Genomic DNA, 25,148 nt, shown 5'->3' with positions numbered 1-25,148 from the left:
AAATAAAATATATATTGACAAATAAGAAAATAGCAATTAGCATTCGTATGAGGACTCTCAGCTGTTACATTCTACCAGTTTAGATTTACAGATGTGAATTTTGAAACAGAAATAATACAAGGAATCTTGGAACAGAAATAATGCAAGTCTTCTGGTGGAGGACTGCAGAGAGTACAGTTCTCCGCCAAGGCTGCGCAATTGTTTTATGATTTCCGACGGATAAGTCCTGTGCGGTGGATTTGTAGGAGGATCAAAATCCTGTGATCGTCAGCAGGCACCTGACGTAGTGTTTACTTGTAGTCACAGTTACAGTGACACCGTGCAGCTATCTCGCAATGATACAGAAATCTTTAACAAATCCGTGGATCCAGACTATAAGCTGCATCACTGCCAAAGTCTAATCAGTTGGTCCTTGTGTCATTTCTGACCTTCCTTGAAATTTCCATCCAAATCCATTGGTACATTTTTGGGTAATGTTGTGCACAGATAGATTCACAGATTAACAGAAAGACAAACGTACGTCAATCGTCACTTAACTCCACCGCGTTCCTTGACGGAATAAAAATGTCAAACAAAATCAATGCAGCAGAAATGTGGTTTTACAGACTCATGCTACATTTATCCTATACGGACAGAAAAAGCAATGAAGATATTTTAGAATTACTAAACACAAACTATACACTATTGAACACAATTAGGAAACTGCAAGCAACATTTTTTGGCAAATCATAAAGAAAGAGGCCCTGAAATATATTGTCACAACTGGAAAAATGAATGGGAAGAGAGACCAAGACAGACAGAGAATGAAAATGATGGACGGACTGACATCATGGCCACACATGGAACGGGCTCACAACTCGGTCACAACTCAGAAAGCAAAAGATCAGATTAGATGGAGAGAAATGATCACCTACACTGAATGGCATGGCACTTGATTGATTGAAAGAATTTGTACACTTATCAAAATTTTTCACAAATGTTTATTGAAGAGATTTTATACAAAAGGTCAAAAGTCCACAAAGTGAACTGTTGGTACTTTGCGGAAAATTGGCCAACATCAGTTAGCTGCAAACTATAGACACAGAAAAAAATGACAGAACAATGCTCAAAATGCAAACAGATTATTTTAATTCATCACTCCACAGACATTAGATGTGTTTAAGTTAGTCTTTGAAGCATTTCTCTGACAGTACCTGTTGTCTACAGCTGTTTCATACAGCATGAAAACTTGCCCTTTAATTTATTAAATCTCCACGATCTCTAAGGGCAGCAGGACACGTTATCTATCTATCTATCTATCTATCTATCTATCTATCTATCTGACAGAGTGTGTCACTAAGAGTAACTGTATGTTTTTTTTTTTACTAAACTAGCTACATTAATTCAGTAACCTCCACCGCACTGGGTGTGCTTAACTGGTGAAAACAGTGTCATACTCAGTTTTCTGTCCTTTTAAGAGTTTATTTTTCATCTGCAACTCCACTTTACAAAGATAATCGTGCCGTTAGTAGCAGATAGAATTAGCAGGTAATCAACAGCTCGGCTTCACCAGTCAAACTAGGCACGAGTGAGATTAATTACAACAAAAATACACCATGGGGTGCTGCCTCTAGAGGGCACAATAAACTTAAACACAGGAGAACTCCACACACCTCCCACTTGGGCTACTTGTCTTCGGCCAAGTAGGCCACAATAACTATTATTAACACAATCGTGTAACATATAGAACATGTCTAACTTACCAAGTGACAAAATAAAGAAACTACAAAACTTCTGATAACACACATCTGGTCTGAGTCCTGCTTTCCAATGTTCACAGTTTCATGTACGTGGAAGAGTATGTCACACCTTCTCCTGCTCCTCCACTGGTAACAGCACGACCAGTCTTCTGACGTCTCTGTGTAGTATAGTGGAGGGACACGGCTCCTTGTCCTTCCTGGCTTGGGACAGGCTGATGGGAAGGCAATAACAAACCTTCACCTTGACGTCTCAGATGACACCTCTCTCATCCGGATTCGCCTCTTCAATACGACCCAGCCTGAATCGACCTCGGAGGGCGTTTTGGTCCACAACCCACACCAGGTCTCCAACAGAGACATTCCGGGCTGGGGCATGCCACTTTTGCCGGACGAACAGGTGAGGCCCCGCCAACTGGCTCCAACATCTCCAAAACTTGTCCACCTCCACCTGGACTGTTCGCAGACGACTGAATGGGTAGGTAGGGAATTCAAAACCCTGGGTGTCACCTCTGGGCCTTGCCCGACCCAACAGCAATGAGTTTGGTGTCACAACGTCCACAGTCTCCTCCTGGATCTTGCCCTGATCGGCCTCTCATTGGAAAGGTTAGCTGGCAGGTAGAGGAGGGTCTGAAACTCCAGGGTGGTCATGTCACCCTGTTCACCAACACTGGACAACGACCTCTTCAACACACGGACGGCTGCTTCCGCTGCCCCATTCCGATGGGGCGAGTCCGCCGGACTGAACTCCCATGCCCAGTCAGTCCCAGCCACGACCGCTCTCCTTTGTACCTCCTCCTTGTCAATACCCGCCAGAAAGCTGTAGAGATCCTCCAGTGCAGGTCTGGCTCCCACGAAGTTGGTGCCCTGGTCGGACCAGAGCTTTCTGGGATGTCCTCTTAGAGCGGTGAATCGCTGATAAGTTTTGAGAAAGCCCTCAGCTGACAGGTCTTCAACCAAATCCGCATGGACTGCTCTTGAGGCCATACAACTAAAGACAATGCCCCAGACCTTTAGCTTCGTGCGCCGCCTTACAACATCCCTAACTGTGTATGGACCAAACAGGTCGAGCGTTGTGTATTCAAAAGGAGCTGCTGGCCTGGTACGTACAGAAGGGAGATCGCCCATTACTTGAGTGCTAAACTTGGCTCTGCACTTATGACAATGAACACGAGTCAATAACTTTACGAGCGACTCTAGGACCTTGCACAACCCAAGATCTTTTCCTCATGCGAAGGAGGGTGCCAGCAATGCCTTCATGATTGACATGGTGGGCTTCTTCGGCAAGGAGGGTGCTGATCCGCTCTTTAGAAGGGATCAGTGGGACCCCAGGTCTTTCTTTATCAAAGGACTGGATCCGGCCGTGGCACAATAACAGGCCTGTTGAACTATCTTTGTTCACAACCAGACGGTTAAGCGTCGCCGTGGGGAAGGTCACACCAGCCTGGGCGGTGAGACATAAGTCCTGGAACGCCGCCTCTCGTTCCTGGACTGTGAGTACTGCCTCCCACTGTTCTTTTTCACTGGTTCGATCTCTGGTGAGCAACCAGGAGTGCACAGCTCTGCGGCTGTATCCCACAGCCCCACAGAGCCTGGTTAGTGTAGCAAACCTTGAAAGATCCATCTGACCCACAAGAGCTGACCCCCAAAACCTCTTTGTTGGGTCGGCACTAGATGTTATTGAAGACAACCCTGTAGTGGTGTCTGGCGAAGGTCCCTTTTTACCATCTGAGGGAGACCCTGTGGTTTCTCCAATACTGACCATGGAATTGACACCACCAGGACCATCTGGAACAGACAACTTCTTGGCCTGGGCCCTTGTGGTGATGGCGGTGAAAGCTTTCCGTCGGAGTTTACTCACAACCTCCCTGGTACCCGAGGCCACCTCTGCTGCAGACTTCATGGGCCACTCCTCCACTAGTCTAGTCAGAAACTCTGGACCTCTTTGCCACAGGGAGTCACGATCAAGCTGATCAGGGGAACATCCCCTAGTGACCAGATCAGCTACGTTGTACTGACCGGGGACCCACCACCAATCTGTCACAGGCCCGGCCACACGATGAGCAAAGAAAGTCTGAAAGCCATAACTTTCTCGCTGGATGGCTCCTAACACTGTTTGGCTGTCGACAAAGTGGTACCACCAAACCACTTCCAACCACCCGTGTTTCTGCTCGTACCCCTTCAGCCGGGCAGCAAGCACAGCACCGCAGATCTCTGCTTTAACTGCATCACCCTTCTGATCCAAGGGGGTCAACTTGGCCTTCGATTCCACAAGCTGGGTTGCAACACCTCCTGAAGTCTCCCAGCGCAGGTAGAGGACTGCCCCATAAGAGTTACAGCTCCCATCGGAGAATGTTATCCCCCAGGGTTTACCCAGCCAGCCAGAAGGTGTAATACTCCTGGGGAAAGTGATGGTACTCAGCCGGGCATACTGTTTAAAGAGCTCGATTGCCCTCCCGCGCAACTCACTGGACAGTGGCTTGTACCACATATCTTTGGTCAAATGTCCCAGCCTCCTGAAAGGCCCTTCTGACAAGGATGACGCCTTTCTGTTTCAGGGGCGTTGCCAGACCAAGAGGATCATAAAACCTGGCTACCTGGCTCAGTAGCATGCGACAGGTAAGGGGATCTGGTGTCTTCTCCTCTATATCCTCCACAGTGAGGTTGAGCTCTGTGCGCATCTTCTTCTTCCTTGTGGAGAAATTGATGGCAACCATGAGGAAAAGTTTGTCCTGTCCCACGTAGTAACCCACCCCCAGGGCTTTACTGTCCTTGTCCCGCAACTGATTGGGCAGAATGATGGTCTCCGGTACAGTGGGAATACTGCCTTGCGTCCCACTTTGGCCAGATAGCACCCAATACTTGAGGTGAAACCCGCCAGTTGCGAGAATGGCTTTAACCCCCTCGAGGATCTCACTCGGTCTTCGGGGGTCATTGTGGGACACAAGAATGTCGTCCACATAGGCGTTGTCCACGATGGCATGTCTTTCTTCCACTTTGTCAGCGAATTGTGGCAAGTAGGCTATCTCCCGCATTGCCACCTGGGTGATGCAGCCAGCCGGCTTATTGCCCATGTTCACCCGTACTACGTCGTAATCCTCAATGTCATCGGTCGGAGAGTCTCTCCATAGGAATCGATGGAGGTGCAGCTCCTGGTCCTCTAACCATACTGAGTTGTACATTTTGGACAAGTCGCCAATCGCTGCATGCTCTCCTTCCCCGAAACGAAGCAAGACCGCCCGGATGGGGTTCAAGACATCCGGGCCTTTCAGCAGGATGCCATTAAGGCTAACACCCTTGAATTCCCAGCTACTGTCCTACACTAGTCTCACTGGGGTGGAGACAGAATGTGGGTTGGGTGCTGTCAGGTGGTTCACCCACCACACAGCTCCATTGCAACTGTCCATCACAGCCCTGGAAAGCTTGGTCGTGGCCCCTCTCCCTACCATATCGTGCACCTGCCTCGCGTAAGCCTCCTTCCACTTCAGGTCCCTCCCAAGGCGCTTCTCTGACTTCAGGAACGCTGCTTTGACAGCTTCGCGGTTGTTAGGCAGGGTAGCAGGGTTCTCCTTTCAGGGATATCTGGCATCCCAGTGTGGCTTGTCGCTATGGTGGTCGCTTAACTTGAATGTCAGTCCTCCCCTGATGATCTCTAACTCTTGCTCATCTGCGAAAAACATCTCCTTACCCCCAGAGGCACACCTTCCACACCGACACCCACCACACAATGGGTCACAGGAAGCACAGATGCTGTCCCACTGCAGCCACTTAACGATCTCAGCATTGCATGCTGCTGTGGTTCTGACCTCCATGACACTCTTTGGATTGGGGCGGTTGTTATGGAGAACCTCGACTCTCCTGGATTCCACCCTCATGAAGCATGCAAAATGGGTCGAAGAGCTGCGTGCAGTCACCTCAATGTCCTCAAAAAGATCCGTGTGCATGCCACTGAAGGTCTTCCCGAACGGACCATCCCACAACATCAAATCGCTGCAACTCATCATCCGTTGGGGGGCGAGACGACCTCCGCGGGTACTGATGAGTAACTCAACCTTGTCTGGATGGGTCAGCTCTCCTGATTTGACAACACCTGGGAAGAACCTTTCTAGGCGCTCCGAGTCCACTGCATGGTTTACTCTGGCAATCTCCTCCAGTCCATAGCAGAGCATCTCATGAAGTCGCCATGTCCCCTTCTTCGTGGCTACCTTTATGCTCACACAGTACATCTTTGTTTTGACCCTCACCTCCATACCACTCACACCATACACGACCAGCGTGATTGGCTCACCAGCCAATCCAAGCCTCTCTGTTGCCTGGTGAGTGATATAGTTTGTGTCAGAGGCTAAATCAATTAGCGCACCGACCCAGTCCCCCCTCTTGGTCGTGACCTCCACCAACATCATGAGGACCGGGTGCTCCTTATGCCCACCCCCATCCACCAGATCTTTGCCAGCACATACTGTTGAAGATACATTATTTGTGCAAGCATTACGAACAGCATCCAGCTGCTTCAGGGTCAAACCTAGACGAGCAAACACTGCCTCTTGTTCTTCAGTCGGACCGCGGGATTCTCTCCTCTTTTCTCCCTCAGTCTCCCCCCGGTGGTGTCCCTTTTGCATGGTGATTTGAGACACAGGAAGAAGTGGTGGTCTGGAGGGGCATCACCTCTTTTACATTCGTCATTTCGACACAGAAAGTTTTCATTGCACAGACTGTCCTTCCCATGGAGACAGGCTTTTTTCTTTTTTACTTGGGCTCTCCACTCCGACGGGTTGGACTTCTTGAACATCTTACAGTGGTATAAACGTCCGGTGTGTCCCTCTTCGCCACATACACCACAAGGCTCTTGCAATGATTCTCCTCTTGACTCACTCGCTGTGGCCTTGGTGTATGAACGCCTCTCCTGCCATCGCTCCCCCAGCTTTTCCTTTGTCTTCTCACGTGGGCTAGGTTCACCCGCTTTGGCAGAGTTTGGCCGTCTAGTGATCTGTAACTGTTCCAGCTGCACCAGAACCGTTTTCTGATCTCTCGGGAACTGCCACAGTTTGTCGAACCGGTTACGTGAGTTAATGTTGCTGGCCACGTCGCACCGGCACAACAGCCACCTTTCCTTCAGACTGTCTGACAGCTTACTTTCAAGTGGTTGGATCACCAACTGGTTTTTTATAGCATCCTCACAACCTAAGTCTATGAGGTCCAACAGTGCCCTTTCCACCACTTGGATTAACTGTATGCCTCCCTTAGTTGGTTGTTGCTAACAGCCGGTAAATCCTGTAGCTCCAGTATGATGTCATCCGCTATTCGCGACATGTCCCCGTAGCAGTCCTCCAAAACTCGGAAGACCTCGTCAGCGGTGCGGCAATGAGACAGTCTGTGTTCACGTTTTATACATCACTGATGCTGTCTAGCAGGTGGAAGAGCCTATACTCCGGGGAGCCCGTGGGTTCAGCTAATGCTTGGAGAGTCAACCAGTTTCTCTTCCATCACCAATAGCCTCTCCGGTCCCCAGAGAACTTTGGCACTGACGCACAGTGCCAAGCCATGTCTCTGTCAGGAAAAGACTGTCCAATTTATTATCTAAAATCAAATCATTTGTGATAAAAGTTTTGTTTAAAAGAGGGCACACAATCAGCACGTCCACGTTGATGCTCATACTGAACGTGCGCTCCTCCTTGCGTTTTACAGGAAGCAGGGTTCTTGGTCTAAAAACAGTCCGGGTTCCGTTGGATCTGTTAAAAACAACAGTTTGGATGTGTGAGTCTGAGTGCTTTTCTTGTTGTGTTTGTGACAACAAAAGGTCTTGATTCTCTTGAATCTTGAAAAAATCTGCAGCCTGGAGAGGACAAGTGCCACAGTTGAGTGCAGCACCATCATGTAAGGCTGCCCCTGTGTTCATCTTTATTACATTACATGCCAATATCAGGCTGTTACAAAGTAGTCCTATTGTTGTTTTTATCTGGACCTGAAGCAGACTGACAGTGATATTGTCTATATTACTGCGATCTAAACATAACAAAACATTGATTATTGCAGAAAATATATAAGTATGTTAATTCTGAACATTGACTGACTGAAGATCTTCAGCAAAAAATAAAGTCAGTATATGGACTTTCTTTCACCATGTTTCGTCATACAGGAACCTGGACTGGTTGGCTCACATAAGAAACGGCAACTTGCAATGTGTTGAGTTTACAAATCATATCAATTCAGATGCAGCTACACAATTATATAAAATTGCACACCACATGGTCCTTCTTTAACATTGCATACTTTATGGGCCTGAATGTGTCTTTAACAAACTATATTATCAGTTAAGAAAGCCATGTGTATCATAAGAGCAAATGTGGCTGATGGGGGATGTTGAAATGATTTCTCTGTTTCTTCTTGTGTTTGTAAGAAAGATTCTGGGTCAGAGTTGAGATTAGCAGTGCGAAGATAATGCGGATGACAGACACTCTGGGATTAACAGATTAAAAAGGGCTAAGGATCGATAACAATAGACTGGAGGAGCACACTCCACTTATCCAAACACTACCACAGCTCCTCCTACTACTGGATCTGACCTGAACCTTAAACTGTGCTCTCACTGGATTTAATCACCGACTTGTGAGGGATCACGGTTAATAATGTCACACTGTGTTTCAGAGCTGCAAAACTGAGTGACAAAAACAGCAGTGAACATACATGTACAAATCTAATTTTTCTATTAGTCAGACACTCATGTTGTTCATGCAGGGAAATTCTATTAGTGAGGAACACTGATCATGTTTCAAGTAGGAAGCTGATATATGTGGTTGCCAGCTTGGGCCACTAGAGGGCAGAACCAACAAGGACAACAAACTCTTTGATTCAGAGCAGCCTGAGACATCCCAGTATGAAGATCAGGAGCAGCTGGATTAACAAGCTTCAGCTGATCCTCCTCGACAGACAGACATTTAAACAGTGCAAAATGAAAACATACTGGACTCTACTCATGGAGGACATGCCCTGTTTACATGTAGATTGAATTTCTAGCCTCTTTGTAGTGCTTTTATTAAAATGCTCTATTTTTAAAAAGTCACTTACACGACGGTTCAGAAGTTTGGGGTCACCCGGACAATTTCATGTTTTCCATGAAAATTCACACTTTTATTCATGTGCTAAGATAATTGCACAAGTGTTTTCGAATAATCAATTAGCCTTTCAACACCATTAGCTAACACAATGTACCATTAGAACACAGGAGTGATGGTTGCTGGAAATGGGCCACTGTACCCCTATGTAGATATTCCATTAAAAATCAGCCATTTCCAGCTAGAATAGTCATTTACCACATTCACAATGTCTAGACTGTATTTCTGATTCAGTTAATGTTATCTTCATTGAAAAAAAATACTTTTCTTTCAAAAATAAGTACATACTTAGTGACCCCAAACGTTTGAACAGGAGTGTACACACGTGGACAAAATTGTTGGTACCCCTCAGTTAAAGAAGGAAAAACCCACAATTCTCACTGAAATCACTTGAAACTCACAAAAGTTACAATAAATAAAAATTTATTGAAAATTAAATAATCAAAATCAGCCATCACTTTTGAATTGTTGATTAACATAATTATTTAAAAAAACAAACTAATGAAATAGGGCTGGACAAAAATGATGGTACCCATAACTTAATATTTTGTTGCACAACCTTTTGAGGCAATCACTGCAATTAAACGATTTCTGTATTTGTCAATGAGCGTTCTGCAGCTGTCAACAGGTATTTTGGCCCACTCCTCATGAGCAAACAGCTCCAGCTGTCTCAGGTTTGATGGGTGTCTTCTCCAAATGGCATGTTTCAGCTCCTTCCACATATGTTCAATGGGATTCAGATCTGGGCTCATAGAAGGCCACTTTAGAATAGTCCAACGCTTTTCTCTCAGCCATTCTTGGGTGTTTTTGGCTGTGTGTTTTGGATCGTTGTCCTGTTGGAAGACCCATGACCTGCGACTGAGACCAAGCTTTCTGACACTAGGCAGCACATTTCTCTCCAGAATGCCTTGATAGTCTTCAGATTTCATCGTACCTTGCACACTTTCAAGACACCCTGTGCCAGATGCAGCAAAGCAGCCCCAAAACATTACTGAGCCTCCTCCATGTTTCACCGTAGGGACAGTGTTCTTTTCTTCGTATGCTTGGTTTTTGAGTCTATGAACATAGAGTTGATGTGCCTTACCAAAAAGCTCCAGTTTGGTCTCATCTGTCCAAAGGACATTCTCCCAGAAGCTTTGTGGCTTGTCAACATGCATTTTTGCAAATTCCAGTCTCGCTTTTTTATGAGTTTTTTTCAGCAGTGGTGTCCTCCTTGGTCGTCTCCCATGAAGTCCACTTTGGCTCAAACAACGACGAATGGTGCGATCTGACACTGATGTACCTTGGCCTTGGAGTTCACCTTTAATTTCTTTGGAGGTTGCTCTGGGCTCTTTGGATACAATTCCAACGATCCGTCTCTTCAATTTGTCATCAATTTTCCTCTTGCGGCCACGTCCAGGGAGGTTGGCTACTGTCCCGTGGGTCTTGAACTTCTGAATAATATGAGCCACTGTTGTCACAGGAACTTCAAGCTGTTTAGAGATGGTCTTATAGCCTTTACCTTTAAGATGTTTGTCTATAATTTTTTTTTGGATGTCCTGGGACAATTCTCTCCTTCGCTTTCTGTTGTCCATGTTCAGTGTGGTACACACCTTTTCACCAAACAGCAGGGTGACTACTTGTCTCCCTTTAAATAGGCAGACTGACTGATTATGAGTTTGGAAACACCTGTGATGTCAATTAAATGACACACCTGAGTTAATCATGTCACTCTGGTCAAATAGTTTTCAATCTTTTATAGAGGTACCATCATTTTTGTCCAGGCCTGTTTCATTAGTTTGTTTTTTTAAATAATTATGTTAATCAACAATTCAAAAGTAATGGCTGTTTTTGATTATTTAATTTTCAATAAATTTTTATTTATTGTTACTTTTGTGAGTTTCAAGTGATTTCAGTGAGAATTGTGGGTTTTTCCTTCTTTAACTGAGGGGTACCAACAATTTTGTCCACGTGTGTATACCTGTTTTTCACATTTTTTTTTCTTCTGTCATTTTATATGTAAAAATGACATTTTGTAATATAATCATTTTGATGCTTCCTCATGTGCTTCCTCATTGAATAAAGTGTTCCATATACAGTATTTATAGTGACCACAAAAGAAGATCTTTCTGTTTTGCATGTGCTTTGAATGTAATTTTTCACTCCAAATGATAACATCAATTTAAAAAATCTGAGCGAAGTTCATGAATTTTAGAAAATATTAATAACTTGACCTGAATCGACGTGGTCACATCACCTTGGGATAACAAGAACTATTTTTTGTTCCAAATAGCTTCTAGTCATGTCAGGAATATTTGACTTTCTCAGTCTTCAAAATCTCAATAAATGTTCAGTGGGGTTGAGGTCACGTGACTGTGGAGCAAGGTCAAGGACCATCAGCACTCGCTGGCCTTCTTTGGTCTTCAAGTTAAAGCTTTAATGTGTGTTTGGGCTGCTTCAGTATGAATCCTTCTCCAAAAAGATCATACCAGAGGGTGAAGCATGTCGCTGAAGGATGGAGTACTATGTCTGCTTGGTGGTGTTGATTCACTGCAGGAGTCCAACTCAAGAGTAGCAAATCCCTCCAGATTGAAAATTCCCAACAGAATGTTTCTCCGTAGGGTTGATTCACCATGTGATCAATCTGTCTTTTGGTCTCCTCACATTCATCCCTATGTTATTGCCAATATTCCACTGACTGGGAACCATCAGTAAATAATGTTTTTTTGCCATCATACGCTCTGTCTCAACCCACTCCTGGTGTTTGACCTAGTTTTCCTCCTGAGAAGAGGTTTAGAGACACTCCTCATTCTGAGACCTGACATAATTTTTCTTACCATGCTTTTGCAAATTTGCAGTCTTGCGTTTTTTATTTAGCAAAATCTGTGTCTATGATGAAGTTGCAGTTCTTTCTCTCAGTGAACAAATCTTGATGTATTGATCTTCTGATGGTAGGCTCACTTTTGGTCTGCCTGATCCAACTTTGGACACAACTGATCCAGTGCTTTAAACCTTCAGTCTATCTGTCATTTGAATAAGAGAAAGCTCCTTTATGCTCAGAAAACCAATTTGACTTCTGACATTTTTAGATCTGATGTCTTGTTTCCCACTGTCGCAATAGTACTTCGTAAAAAATGTTCTGCTGGAAATTTGAAACACAGACATATTTTTAACAGATGAACAACCGTGTTTGGATCAGTGTCATCTGAAAGTTCATTCAGTGAAGGATGCAAGTCAAAAAAATCTGAGCAGTAAACATGTTCGCTGCCACTAATCTTCTTCCATTTGATTGCTGACCTAGAAACAGAACTGTATCTGAAATATTATTTCATGCTACATGTCTAGGCTTCTTGTATTTTCAAATGTTTCAAAATCCTCAAACTTTCTTATCATTTCCAAGTTTACATGAAAATGAATATTTCCGGTCTCACATCTGACTGTATATCCAGCTGAAGTTGCACTTTCTGTTACAAAGAAAGTCAAAGATCATGTGCAAAAAACTTACAAATGTTTTTTTTGCAGATCTTCTGTTGATCGAAATGTTAACACAGGGCCTGTGTAGACCCACTACACATGTAGCGGGTCTACACAAGCCAATTCTACATCAAATTCATAAATTAAAAGAACTATCCATCCATCATAGGGTCGCAGGGGGCTGGAGTCTATCCCAGCTGACTTAGGGTGAAAGAAGTGAACACCCTGGACAGGTCACCAGTTTATCACAGGTCTACATATACAGACAATCACACTCACATTCATGTCTACAGACAATTTAGAGTTACCAATTGACCTCAGCATGTTTTTGGACTGTGTGAGGAAGCCAGAGTACCCAGAGAAAACCCACGCATGCACAGGGAGAACATGCAAATTACATGCAAAGCAATCCCGGGAAGGCAGGATCTTCTAGCTGCAAGGCGAAAGTGCTAACCACCAAGCCACTGTGCAGCCCCTTAAAAGAACTTAATGAAGCAAAGATGTAACAAACTAAAAACATACACCAGCATTTCATGGGACATGTTGGATCCACTCATGAAATAAAGGGAAACAAACACACAAACAAACAAACAATGGGTAATAAAGAAACAATATTAATAATAATTAAAAAAAGGTACAAACCAGCTCTATTTTTTCTGTTAAATTGAGAACATTAACAGACCAAATGCTCTCCACAATGCAAGCACCAAATAATGCTCTGGTCCTCAATAACAGAACAAACCCTCCCAAAAGTCAAAGATCAATCCTAATTACTGAGCTGAACCAGTGTGCAGCATGCAAATCAATGGTAAACCAACTCGGCCTGTCCTCTGTCTGACACTACCATTTTATTTGGGTCACTTGACTTCTATTTTTATCCCTCTGTCATTTTTTGTCCATCATTTGTAATTAACTTGTCTCTGTCCATTTAGACTGATTAACAAACTTTTCTTCACAGTGGGGTCAAACTGATGGTCTACCAAGTGGAATCCTGCAATAATGTGGAATATTTTTCAGTTTTCTTCATTGAAATTAAATAAAACATCAAAAAATGACAATTTTTGCATTTTCTTTATGATACACAGCTAAGATCTGAATTATTGCTGCTCATTGTCATCTGTCTGCCTCGTTGCAAATCTCATATTCTTTGGCTGCACAGTGGCTTGGTGGTTAGCACTTTCGCCTTGCAGCTAGAAGATCCCTAAATGGTAAATGGTCTGTATTTATATAGCGCTTTACTAGAAGAGCAGTGGGCTGCAGAGGTAAGATGATTTCTTTCTAACGTCACACCTCTAGATTTTTTCTTTTCCAAACTCTTGTAAGGTGTAGACACTGTGGCAGTTTAAAGCACTGAGCTGGTAGGAGTACTGTACAGTGACAACTATGTATTCAGAATTTTTATTATTTGTGTACCTAAAAATGCACTAATGCTCATGAGTGGTTGCAGTTGCGAAAATACACCCAGAAAAGATAAACCAAGAGTTTTTTGTATAAATGATCATTTGAATTGGTTATTTCTTTCAGATTTTCAAGCAATTCTTAGGTCTAGTCAACAATGGTATTTTCAAAATGAGGGTCTTCCTCCTTTGGAAAAACAAAAAACAACAACAAACAAAAGCAAAAACAAAGCAACAACAAAAAACAGGCGGACATGATAACTCAATCAGAAGCATGGAATGAAAGTATTATCACTTCTGCGAGAACAGTAACAATGGCGCAAAGGAAGGGCAGGATGTGTGGACTGATTCCGACATCTCTGTTCCTCAGCCTAACTGTGCATTTACACTACTAAATATTTGGGGTCACTTAGAAATGTACTTATTTTTGAAAGAAAAGTATTTTTTTCAATGAAGATAACATTTAATGAATCAGAAATATAGTCTAGACACTGTTAATGTGGTAAACGACTGTTCTAGCTGGCAATGGCTGATTTTTAATGGAATATCAACATAGCGGTACAGAGGCCCATTTCCAGCAACCATTACTCCTGTTATAATGGTACATTGTGTTAGCTAATGGTGTTGAAAAGCTAATTGATGATTAGAAATCCCTTGTGCAATTTTGACAGTACATGAATAAAAGTGAGTTTTGATGGAAAACATGAAATTGTCTGGGTGACCCCAAACTTTTAAACAGTAGTGTATGTGTAAACATGGATAAAGGCCTATCAACCAGCAGTAGTTTGACCACATTCACCACTGTACAAAATTGGCAAGAACGAGAAAAAGGCATATAGCCTGATGTCACAAGTCAAAAACTCAGTTCTATCTGACATTTCCATTGACACACTTCACATTTTTACACCAGTAGCACTTATGAATTCAGGAAGATTTCTGGTGGGTGCTAAGCATTACACTTTGATCTAACGTGATGTCCATCTGTGATATAAATGACAGTCATAAAGGCAGGAGGAGTGTAGGATTTTGGATACACACCTGGTGTGAGGACCTCCTCGGTGCCCGTGTAGGATGAGAACACCTGACCCATGAACTGCTGCTGCTGCTCCCTGTAGTTGTTCTGTAGATAGTCCATCAGCATCACATATCCAGCCTGCTGCATCGTCATCACTTCGCAGAACATTCCCAGCTGCAACTCAATAACAAAACAATATCAGCAACAAACAATGCAGTTGGTATAAACAACACTGATTGGTTATTCTGCAATTCACAGTGATTGCATCACTAACTGAGGAGGTGAGAGTGGTCTTGATTTCAGCTGTTTCTTTCCAAACAAAAAGAAAGTGTTACAAAAAAACAAAGGAAACTAAAACAGTGTAACAGGAAGAATATTATTTAATAGTTGTTAATTTTTCTAGAAGCTGAGTCTCATTGTCATTTTTTAAAAATATTGGGCAACCATAGACTGTATATGAAAGATGGCTGGTTTGGTTTCAAAAGACAATGATGGTGACTATCAAATGCCACAGCTTCATACTGTATTGAATAAGGAAACTAGTGAATAAGACAATAAACTCAAAATGTTTTCTGAGGTAAAATATTAAGTGAGAAGCAGGGTCACTTTGTCAAAGACTTCTAAACAATTGAACTTCTTTTTGCTACCAGTGGAATTGCCCCCTGTTGGTCGTTTATTCAGCATTTCTGCATTGGCCTCAATTTTCAGATCAGGAGCCTGCATCTGACTTTTATAATAACATACAGTCGACATAAAAGACACACATCTGTTTAAAGATACTAACACACATCAAGTACATAGAAGGTATGTTAAATTCTTAGTATCTGTCAGATCTAACAAACAGTTAAATTAGTCGTTGATAGGCCTAACTCTGCTTCATTTACAGCAGTTGTCTGCTGATCAATGAGCACAGTCCCTGTAAAATAACTGAATAAATAAAGTAAACAGCTTTCTGTGAAAAAACAGTGAATTCACACAGCAGAAGGTCTCTGTTCACTTTGGAAGTGACTAGGGGTGACAGAGCCATAAATGATGTTAAAATGATCCATCAACATACGATCTGTTGTTGTACCTGTAGCAGGTGAGCCACTTCCCTATGATTACACAACAGTCATCATCTGACTCAGAAAGTCAACACCGCAGCAGAGTCAAGCTCACAGCCCATTAAAGTGGTTGTCAAAGATGTGACGTTAAACAATTAAGACCTGGCAGCTTGAACCGCACTGGAATGTACACCAGCTGGGACATGTCACAGAGATCTAGAGACCCTGAAGGACCTGCTACAGTTAGTGTACAAGAAGCAAGAGGGAATACAGCAGCTGAATCTGCCTCTACTATCTCAGCTGTGACAATTAATTCCTCTTGTTGATGTCCAACAAGTAGGGTGTTGGAGTCTATCCCAGCTGACTTGGGGTGAAGGCAGGGTACACCTGGACAGGTCACCAATCTATCAATCTATCTACACAGAGACAAACAATCACACGCACATTCACACCTACAGACAATTTAGAGTTATCAGTTAACCTCAGCATGTTTTTGGACTGTGGAGGGAAGCCACAGTACCCAGAGAAAACCCACGAATACACAGGGAGAACTTGCAAACTTCATGCAGAAAGATCCCAGGCCCAGACTGAGATGGGACGCCTTTGCAGGTGTATTATACCCTTTATGTTGAAAAACTTTTGTGTTGACTTTCACATGTTTGTGCAAGTGTATGTGTATCCATGTCTCTCCATAGTCTAAATAGCATGGAGACCTTTTGTAAGTCAATATTTGTTTGATGTAATGACTGCCTCTGTATGACTGTCAATCATGGCCAGCCTGAGGGCAGTTTCTCTCTCTGTCTCTCTCTCTCACACACACACACACACACACACACACACACACACACACACACACACACACACACACACACACACACACACACACACACACACACACACACACACACACACACACACACACACACACACACACACACACACACACCCTCTTTGCCTCACCCATTACTGGCGTGTTTCCTGAGCTCTGGTATGATAATTCCTCCTTTCAGCTTCCTGAATATGGTTCTAAAAGCTTGTTTACAGACATTACTGTAATTGTGACTCGTCTTTTCATCTTCACCAACAATGCTGAAGATGACGTCTAATGTCTAAAGGACCTCATTGGTTAGCAGCTCATACACTGATGATTGCTTTTTCTTTTTCTTCTGTTGGTCTTTAGATTGCCTTTTTTCTGCTGCTGGTTTGATTTCTACGAACATGTACTTGAAGACACTTGAAGAATAATTTGACATTGTGTAGGCAATCCTACCTTTTCATTTGCTCATAATGCTTGCCATAGATATTTAAATGAATGCTTTAGGTCTTGTCACCAGTTTTAAGGACCAAGTGTCTACAAGATGACACATGTTAAACATTAAAGTCTCTACCACCTTGCTTTAAATACAGAGCAACTCTGTTTACACAAGAAAAAGCTGCTATTTTTTAAAATACTTTGTGTTTATTATGTACTTATTTGTTATAATTGCATAAAGCTCTGCAACACATCTTCTGGAACAAACTACATACACTAGATTCTGTTGCCCAAACATAAGCATACACTCACTCAACTTCATAAAGCCAAATCACATACAGATTTTAGAGTTTGTTTTTTTTAAACATTTCCAGTTTGCTAACAGCCACCTGGGGATGGTTAAAGTATTTTGGCTTTACTTGTGAGAAACTGACATGTCAACTATGTGTATCTATAGTTGACATTTTATTTTTTTTCCTTTAAGTACTATAGCTGCCCTTAAAAAAATATACTGTTGCATGCAGTCTGCATCCAGTTAGGACATAGTGCCTCCTCATTAGTCTTAAGCTTTGCCCATCTTGCTAATAAAGAGTTGCAAGAAAAAGTATGAGAACCCTTTGGGATTATTTGGATTTCTGTATAAACTGGTCATAAAATGTGTTCTGAACTTCATCTATGTCTCAACAATAGACAAACAGTCTTTTTAAACTAACATCACACAAAAAAATAATATGTTTTCATGTTTTTATTGAACACAACATGTAAACATTCACAGTGCAGGGTGGGAAAAACATGTGAACCCCTAGGCCAGGGGTCAGCAAGTAGATGTGGCTTCGGACCAAAATGTTTGTCAACATCGAACAGTGGGCCAACCTGCGGGGGTGTGTGCTCCGATTCCGCGAGTGTGTGTGTGTGTGTGTGTGTGTGGGGGGGGGGCGTGATGCCGCAAGCAGCGGAGCTTCTACAGCTGATCGCCGCTGCTTGGGACACACGTCTCAATTCTGATCACAGATGTATTAAAAATGACTCCTGAGACACACACACGTTTTGCACACACTGTTGCTCAGTGAAATCTGGCTGGTACAACCGTGTCCGACCAGTAGCGCGAACGCGGAAATGCCCGGCAGCAGCCGACCACGCGAGTTTCGTGTTGCGGTGACGGACTGGCTTGGCTCTGTGCCAAATCAAATTTTCAAAATCATCTGGCGGGCCAGATATTATTCCTGACGGGCCAGTTTTGGCCCGTGGGCCGCCAGTTGCCAACCACTGCCCTAGGCTAATGACTTCCAAGAGCTAATTGGAGCAAGGAGTCAGCCAGCCTGGAGTCCAATCAATGTGATGAGATTGGAGGTGTTAAAGCTGTTCAGCCCTGTAAAAAACACACACCAGTTTTAAGTTTGCTGCTCTCAAGAATTGCCTGAGGTTAACGGTTACAAAGGTGTCTCTAAAAGCCATGATGTTCGTGTCCACGGTAAGACAGATTCTCTACAAATGGAGAAAGTTCAGCACTGTTGTTACTCTACCTAGGCATGGTCATCCTGTAAAGATGACTGCAAGAGCACAGCGCAGAATGTTCAATTAGGTGAAGAAGAATCCTAAAGTGTCAACTAAAGACTTACATAATTCTCTAGCACATGCTAACATTTTTGTTGACAAATCTGCAATAAGTAAAACATTAAACAATGGTGGATTTCATGGGAGGACACCACGGAGGAAGCTACTGCTGTCCAAAAAAATCCCATCGCTGCACATTTTAAGTTTTCAGAAGAGCACCTAGGTGTTCCACAGCACTACTGGCAAAATATTCTGTGGATAGATGAAACCAAAATTGAGTTGCTTGGAAGAAACACACAACGGTATGTGTGGAACAAAAAAGGCACAGCACACCAACATCAAAACCTCATCCAGACTGTGAAATAAAGTACAGGGGGCATCGTTGCTTGGGGTTGCTTTGCTGCCTCAAGTCCTGAATGGATTGCTGTCATTGATGGAACAATGAATTCCCAAGTTTATCAAGAAATTTTGCAGGAAAAGTGAAGATATCTGTCCACCGACTGATGTTGAACAGAAATTGGGGGATGCAATAGGACAACGACCCAAAGCATAGAAGTGAATCAACAACAGAATGGCTTCAACAGAAGAAAATTTGCCTTCTGCAGCGGTCCAGTCAGAGTCCTGACCTCAATCCGATTGAGATGCTGTGACATGACCACAAGAGAGCAATTCACACCAGATATCCCAAGAATATTGCTGATCTGAAACAGTTTTGTAAAGAGGAATGGTTCAAAATTCCTCTTGATGGTTGTGCACGTCTGGTGTGCAACTACAGTAAATGTTTAGTTGAGGTTGTTGCCAAAGGAGGGTAAACCAGTTATTAAATCCAAAGGTTCACATGTTTTTTCCATCCTACACCGTGAATGTTTACATGTTGTTGTCATGGTCTCACTCCAGCTCCTGCCCTGTTTTTCCTTCCTTTCTCTCTCTCTCCCGGCCGCTTGCCCTCTGGCTGACAGCTGAGTGCTGCATGGGTTTCAGCTGGGATTAATCAGCCAACTCCGTTCACCTGCTTCCCTCCTCTGCATAAAAGCCCTCTGTTCCCCTCAGTTGTTGCTGGAGCATTGTTTGACTAACCCGCATGCCGTCCCTGATCAACCCTTCTGGATACTTCAGTTGTATGGACTTCTTCACTTTTCACCCCTTTGTGGATTTACTCTTTCGGACTCAGTTATTTGTATGGACTTCAGTTTGTTTTTCGCCTTGGTCATTTGTTCCCCAGTGTCTGTGAGTATCTTTTTGTAGTCTTGCCGTTTTCCACTGTTTAGTTTCCCCTTAGTCACTTCGTTCTGGTTTTCTGTTTTGTAGTTGCTCAAATAATAAACCCTTTTTCATGATACTCAATCGCCTGTCTGTCTTGTCTGCACCTGGGTTCTCCAAACATCTCACGATCGTAAGAGTTGTTGTCATGGCCCTTCCATCTCCTGTGCTGCGCTCCTGGCCAGCTGTCGGCTTGGGCTGATTGGGAGTGGCAGCGGAGGAGCGCAGCCGCTCCTAATCAGCAATCAGCGGCTGATAAAGCCTGGCTCACACCACTACTCGGTGCTGGGTCATTGCTTGGGAATACACCTGTCTGGTCTGCTCTGTCTCGGCTGGGGCTCCGCCGGCTGCTCTGCTCCGGTCTCCCCTCCCACTCTGGACTTCCCCATCTGCTCCGGTCTCCCCCCCCCACTCTGGATTTCCCTGTCTGCCCCTTCCTTGCTCCAGAACTCTGTCCCCACTGCGTCAAGCAGCCACCGGCCCAGTTCCCTGCTCTGTCCTGCTCAGCCCAGCTCTGGAACTCTGTCTCTGCCTCGTCCCCCGATCCCTGGACTATGTTAAGTCTCCATTTTGCTTAGTTCTAGCCCTGGTCATGGCCTGTTTCTGTTGTTTGCTTTTGTTTAGTTCTGAGTCCTGTGCTATCTCATTTTGAGTGCCTTCTGTACGGAGTTTTTAGTTAGCTTTGAGTTGTTGTTTATTAATCTTGTCTGAGTATCTACCTGTCTCTAAGTGCTTGCTTTTGGGTTCACCACACTCTGCATTCTAACAGTTGTGTTCAATGAAAACACATCATTTTTGTGTGGTATTAGTATAACAGACTGTATTTGTCTATTGTTGTGACTGAGATGAAGATCAGAACACATTTTTGATCAATTCATGAAGACTTTGACAGCACAGAGGATTGGGGGTCCGAAAGGCGAGAAAAGCATACTGAATTGCATGCAGCAAAATGAAATCACACGTAGCAAAATATCTTGGCATTTTTGGCACACTGCATTTGACATATTACGTACTGGCACATATTGTGGACAATTGACAAAAAAACTGTCAAACCGTTTTAAAACATTAAAATTTGAGAATAAAACTAATCAAATTAAGCAACAAGTTTGATTTGATTAAAATGACTCAGGAAGCAAGATTCCCCACACTGAATTTTTTCCTTGGTTGTGAGGAAGATGCCTCTATTCAAGCTTTCACATCTCATTTAATTGTGAAGTTTTAGGCTGTTTTCACTTATTTGCATTCTATTTGTTTTTGTTTTTTTTTAATTAAGCATATTCCTTATGTATACAATATAGTCTTGTTGACAACAAATACTGTATATTTTAAAAGAAATCCGACCTTGTTCTGAAAAGGAGTCGTCTTACACTGGTTTACCGCATTTGTTTCCATTTATAAGTACTGCACTCCTCACCTGTTCTTCAGAGATGGCCGCTGTGTTCTTAAAAACAATCCATTCAACAGTCTCACTGCAGGGCGGTGTAGTTAGGGAGCCATTGTAGATGAAGTATTTATCTGTGGAGTTTGGCAGCAGACCTTGCAGATCGAAGGGTAAAACCTCTGCACTCTTTCCTGGACAGCAGATGAGACAGCTTAAACAAACACACCAGAGTAAGAGGTAAGAGAAGAGACCAAACAGGAATCTACTGTACCATATCTGCTCACGCTGCTGATGCCATCTATAATAGAAGCGTAGTTCATGTTGTCTGCAATGCTTGTCTGTGAAAAGAAAACCAACATAGTCACCTCCTATACACTGCATATAGCCAGGAGCAAAATCGGCAGCTTAGAAATGTTCACCTTGAAAACGTATAACAAAATCACATAATAAAAAATTCAGACAAAAACTTTTCCTATTAATATGAAATTAAAATTTAGTAACTGAAGATTGTTTTCCACTCAGAGTAGCAGAAGTTAGACATTATGTATATTTTGACTATTTTAATAGTTACACAATTGTTCAAAAATGTGGGGTCACCCAGACAACTTCATGTTTTCCATCAAAACTCACACTTTTATTCATGTACTAACAAAATTGCACCAGTGTTTACTAATTATCAATTAGCCTTTCAACACCATTAGCTAACACAATGTACCATTAGAACACAGGAGTGATGGTTGCTGGAAATGGGCCACCGCACCCCTATGTAAATATTCCATTAAAAATCAGCTGTTTCCAGCTAGAATAGTCATTTACCACATTAACAATGTCTAAACTGTATTTCTGATTCATTTAATGTTATTTTCATTGAAAAGAATAAGGACATTTATAAGTGACCTCAAACTTTTGAACAGTAGTCTATATTCTAAATAATAACTATTTTCAAAATACAGTTGTTCCAACTACTGATTTTTATTCAGCTAAATCTTATTGTTACATTTATTTTCACCTACTTCTACACACTGTAAGGTATTCAAGCAAGGCCTCTGGAATTCCCAAAGTCCTAGGACAAACTCAGATAAGGACTCTCTCCCTCCAGTTTCTGGAAACACTGGGGACATTTGTATTTCGGTGTGTTTTCATTCACAGAAAGATGGATCTTCCTGCTGAACCTGCACCTGGAGGAACTTTTTCTTTTTGAAAGACAATGACTTTCACTTTTATGCTATGAATGTTGTGTTTAATTCTTTTTCATACTAAAACCCCTCCTCTCTCAGGAATTTTCCCTCTCTGGAGACATCTCTGCCTGGCTCCGGGAGTCATAAAAACTTTCACGACCTGCTGGAGACGAGAACAAAGAGACACTTTCTTAAGGAACAAAGAACACTTGCCAAATTAATATTTCTGATATATATTTTGTGTTGTCATGACTACCAAAGTTACTGAAAGTGTTTTGTAGGTAACATATCCAAATTTGACAGTTCTACCACTTACAGAACTTCAGATATTAAAATATGATGTTAATTCAATTTCTTCCACAGGATACAATGATTTGGAAGGAATTCCCTTATTAACCTCTGAATTTCCTCTCCATTTAGGTTGAAAGGATTAATTCTTGTGTTTATTCATTACCAGATGTATGACATGTTATCATATTTTCACTGTGACATATATATTTTAATGTCCAAAAGATAAACCTATGTATGAATTAAATAATTCACATAATATGTACATATGTATCAACCTGCACATTTAGGACCATGTGGTCACGTCTACTTAAATGGATTATGGTGAAGGAATAGACAGATTGCATTTTACTGCTTTAAGACTATATTTTTAACAGATTCCTGATCTTTTCAGCTCTCTGCCCCCTTGTCTTGAAAACAAAGGAAGTGCTGTTGCTAGGCAGAACTCGCGCCAAAAGTTCCTTTCTCTGCACAGGTCCGCCCCCATGGCCGCTGACCTTAAATAATAATAATAATAATAATACATTTTATTTAAAAGTGCCTTTCAAAACACCCAAGGACACTGTACAGGTTTAAAAGCAATAAAATAAAATAAAATAAAAACAATAAAAACAGAACAAATAAAAATCAAGACATGGATAATATTGCTGGTGAAAGAGTGACTATAGACTGAAGGATTGTCTGAATAGATGGGTTTTGAGATGGGATTTGAAGAGTGGCAAAGAGTCTATGGAGCGGAGGTCAGGGGGAAGAGAGTTCCAGAGCTTGGGAGCTGACCGGCCGAATGCTCTGCTACCCATGGTAACAAGGCGGGCAGGGGGCACAGAAAGATGAAGGGTGGAAGAGGAACGAAGTGTACGAGCAGGGATGGTGATATGGAGAAGGTCGGATATGTAAGGGGGGCCAGGTTATGAAGTACTTTGAATGTAGTAAGTAGTATTTTGAAATTGATCCTTTGTTTTATGGGAAGCCAATGGAGTTGTTGTAAGACAGGAGTGATGTGGTGAGTGGCCGGGATCCTACTGATGAGACGTGCTGCAGAGTTTTGGAGGAGCTGCAGTCTTTGGAGGGATTTATTGCGGAGACCAAAAAGGAGGGAGTTACAGTAGTCAATCCGGGAGGTTACAAGACTGTGGACAAGGATGGCAGTGGTGTGAGGGGTTAGAGAGGAGCGGAGATGGGAGATGTTGCGGAGGTGGAAGTATGTTGATCGAGTTATACTGTTAATATGGGAGTGGAAGGAGAGTGTACTATCAAGGATGACACCAAGACTCTTTACCTGCGGGGAGGGGGAGACAAGTGAGTTGTTAATGGAAAGAGAAAAACTGTCTGATTTGGAAAGTGTAGAGGGTGTGCCCACTTGAAGCACTTCAGTTTTGGAGCGGTTTAGTTTGAGGAAGTTGGAAGAGAACCAGGAATGTTTTTCCTGTAGGCAGAGGGTAAGGGAGGGAGGGGGAAGTAATAAGGATGGCTTGGTAGAAAGGTAGAGCTGGGTGTCATCGGCATAAAAGTGAAAACTGATGTTGTATTTATGGAAGATCTGACCAAGAGGGAGGAGATAGATAATGAACAGGAGTGGCCCCAGGACAGAGCTCTGCGGCACACCAGCCGAAACAGGGAAAATGCTGGATTTGTGAGATTTTAATTGAATGAATTGTGAATGGGAAGAGAGGTAGGAAGTGAACCAAGAAAGGGGTGTGTTACTGATGCCAATTGACGCGAGCCTATTGATAAGAATATGGTAAGAAACGGTGTCAAAGGCTGCTGTGAGATCTAAGAGAATCAAAATGGAGAGTAAGCCAGAGTCAGAAGCTATGAGGAGGTCGTTTGTGATTTTAAGAAGTGCTGTTTCCGTGCTGTGAAGGGGACAGAAACCAGATTGAAACTGTTCGTATAAATTGTTAGTGACAAGATGGCTATGGAGTTGAGAAGCAACAGTTTTTTCAAGGACTTTAGAAATGAAGGGGAAATTGGATATGGGGCGCAAGTAATTGAAATTGGTAGGGTCCAAGCCAGGTTTATTCAAGATGGGCATAACTGCAGCGGTTTGGAATGAGAGAGGGACAATACCAGAGGTTAAAGAAGAGTGAATGATGTTAGTGATGAGAGGAGCAAGAGATGGGAGGCAAGTTTTTACAAGGGATGTAGGGAGTGGATCTAGGTGACAGGTGGAAGACTTAGAGTGCAAAATGCATTCTGAGATGGCTTGGACAGATGGTAGGATGAAGTTGGAGAAAGGTGTTGGGCAGGGAGAATGGTGGATGTGAAGAATGACAAAACTGAATTACAAAAATCGGTGGATAGCATGTGGTGGGGGAGGGAGTCGGGGGGTTTTGTGATGTTAGTGAGGAGAGAGAAGAGAGTTTTGGAGTTGTGTTGATTAGAACTGATTAACCCAGAGTAATAAACAGATTTGGCAGTGGAGATACTGTCATTGTAAAGTAAGACATGGTTATTGTACATCTCTTTGTGAATAGTA

General features: G+C 42.8%; 1 protein-coding gene across 4 annotated transcripts in view; it reads right to left on the bottom strand.

The window, feature by feature from the left end:
* ptprz1a (protein tyrosine phosphatase receptor type Z1a) overlaps positions 1–25,148 on the bottom strand; it is a 204,102-nt gene that overhangs the window by 79,107 nt on the left and 99,847 nt on the right. For all 4 annotated transcript variants that reach the window (XM_022211189.2, XM_022211190.2, XM_022211191.2 and 1 more), the window contains exons 6-8: positions 21,475–21,541; positions 21,237–21,394; positions 14,737–14,887 (exon numbers count right to left, since the gene is read on the bottom strand). In XM_022211189.2, coding sequence (XP_022066881.2) covers positions 14,737–14,887; positions 21,237–21,394; positions 21,475–21,541 — 376 coding nt within the window. The remainder of the gene's footprint in view (positions 1–14,736; positions 14,888–21,236; positions 21,395–21,474; positions 21,542–25,148) is intronic.

This window comes from Acanthochromis polyacanthus, chromosome 8, assembly GCF_021347895.1.
Source record: "Acanthochromis polyacanthus isolate Apoly-LR-REF ecotype Palm Island chromosome 8, KAUST_Apoly_ChrSc, whole genome shotgun sequence".
In the NCBI taxonomy this organism is placed as follows: Eukaryota; Metazoa; Chordata; class Actinopteri; family Pomacentridae; genus Acanthochromis; species Acanthochromis polyacanthus.
Note: the sequence above shows the minus strand (reverse complement) of the source record. Positions and strands in the feature narration are given on the sequence as shown.